Here is a 2,066-nt window from a genome sequence, read left to right as displayed (position 1 = left end):
CAGGGAGGTCAGCGGATATTTTTGAATCAGGCAAAAGGAAAAACGGCTCCTTTCCTGTTTCCATCTGGCCTCCCTCTTAGCGGTTCTGGGGACAGTCAGCTTTCGGCGCACAGAGACCCTTCCCGCTGCCCCCGTTTTGCCCCACTCCTGATTCTCATGGCGGGTGGCCAATGCTAAGAGGACTGGACAATTCAGGGGTTGGACTAGGTGCCGAGTTCTGACTGATGAGCTTCTTTTAAGGTCTTTCTCAAGTCTTACCTGTGAAGCCCTCCCCAACATCCTTCTGTCACAAGCTTTCTGTGGTCTTAAATAGTTTTGTGTGACTTACTTCTTCTGGGTGTGTTGTTTGGTTATTGCTGATAAAATACACAGACAAGTCCGAGCTCTTCCGGGCATGGACTGGGTAATCCTCCCCCACTCACCTCGGGATCCCCAAAGAGCTGCACTGCATTTTCTTCAGAGCTATGGCCCTGAGCACCTGCTGACCTTCTCCAACCTGCGGCGAGCAGGGCTCCTAACAGAGCAGGCCCCTGGGGAAACCCTCACAGCTATGGAGAGTAAAGTGAGCAAGCTGGTGATGGACAAGGCTGCAGGTGAGCAGACAGCACAGGGAGCCCCTCCCCTTCCTCTTCTCCCAAAAAGCAGAGCACCCTGGGAAAGCAGGAGCGGGGACGGAGAGGGACTGCTCACTGTACCGTCACCAGCCCTGCTTCTGCTGGGAGATGCTGTTTGCATGTTCTGAACACTCACCATGTGCTAAGCCCTTTAGACACAGTTTCTCATCTGCTCCTTACAAAGGATAGTTTCATCTCCACTGACAGATGAGGAAACTGGGGCATAGAGAGGTTCAATGACTTGTTCAGGGTCTCTCAGTAAGTCACATTAGAACCCAGGTTGCTTTGGCTCCAAGGCCCATATACTTAACCAGTACATTAGTGTCGCCCTATAGATTGCATTTAGTAGACAGCTGGCACCCTGTAGGAAGAGGAAGATGGGGTGGGGAGAAGGGTGAAAGTCTCGTCTCCATCGGTTTCAGGGTATTGTGGATGAATAGCTTGGAGATGTGATAGGTCCTGCATTTGAGAAAAGGCAGTCCTGTCACTTCCTGGATGGTACTGCCTGTGACAGTGTTGTGAATCTGTAGGCTTTAGATGAAACCCAGCACAGATTTCTTCCCCAGAAAAGATCACTGATGCCTTCAGCTCTCTGGCCAAGAGGAGCAATTTTCGTGCCATCAGCAAGAAGCTGAATTTGGTATGTGGAGCAGGGACAGACAAGGGAGGCCGTGAGTTCAGTCCTTTGTGGAGTGCTTGGAATCCACAAAAACCTTTTCTTGTTTCGTTTTTTTCAAGATCCTATTGTTTAGTAGTACGAGAGCATGAGCTTAATTTCAATGAGACAAGACACAGATTCATTCGGTTAATAAACATGTAACAAGCACTTACCAATGCCAGAGAATAGGTTCACTGCTGCTTCAGTGACAGACATGTCCCATGTCACTGCCGGTTATCCCTTTAGTTGAAGTAAGAACCATTCTTAGGGACCTGCTACTTTTCTCTGACTCTGTGAACGACTGGAGAGCTGAGTTGTCAGTGGCCTCATGCCGTCCCCTTTGCCCTCTAGATCCCACGTGTGGATGGCGAGTACGACCTGAAGGTGCCACGGGACATGGCGTATGTCTTCAGCGGTGCTTATGTGCCCCTCAGCTGCCGCATCATTGAGCAGGTGAGAACAAGTGACTCCCGCTCCCATCGTGTTTCACTCTCTGCTTTTTCTTAGTCCCTGGTCTGTGCCAACGTTCAGCTGCCCTAGTAACCAGCAAAATGATGGTCGGGCTGCTGCAACCTTCCTTTCCTGAGCTTGGCGCTGCCTTGGACTCGCAACTAGCATCTGTGTCTTCCAGGTGCTGGAGCGGCGGAGCTGGCAGGGCCTGGATGACGTGCTGCGGCTGCTGCACTGCAGCGAGCTGGCCTTCACAGGTGCGTGGCCTCGGCGAGTGGGGTGGCGTGACCGGGAGGAGGGCCGGATGCGGCATGCAGTGCTGGTGCCAGCGGAGAACCAGAGCA

At 52.2% G+C, this 2,066-nt stretch overlaps 1 protein-coding gene across 1 annotated transcript; it reads left to right on the top strand.

The window, feature by feature from the left end:
- Positions 1-6: 6 nt before the first annotated feature.
- LOC105310892 (vacuolar protein sorting-associated protein 33B-like) lies at positions 7-2,044 on the top strand (the record flags this gene model as incomplete). Its single annotated transcript, XM_011386983.2, has 4 exons — positions 7-593; positions 1,181-1,254; positions 1,624-1,725; positions 1,904-2,044. Coding segments are annotated over exons 1-4 (516 nt in total), but the record flags the coding sequence as incomplete, so codon positions are not given.
- Between the last annotated feature and the right edge of the window lie 22 nt (positions 2,045-2,066).

This window comes from Pteropus vampyrus, unplaced genomic scaffold, assembly GCF_000151845.1.
Source record: "Pteropus vampyrus isolate Shadow unplaced genomic scaffold, Pvam_2.0 Scaffold15193, whole genome shotgun sequence".
NCBI classification, from domain to species: Eukaryota; Metazoa; Chordata; class Mammalia; order Chiroptera; family Pteropodidae; genus Pteropus; species Pteropus vampyrus.
This window is presented reverse-complemented; position numbering and strand designations above follow the sequence as displayed.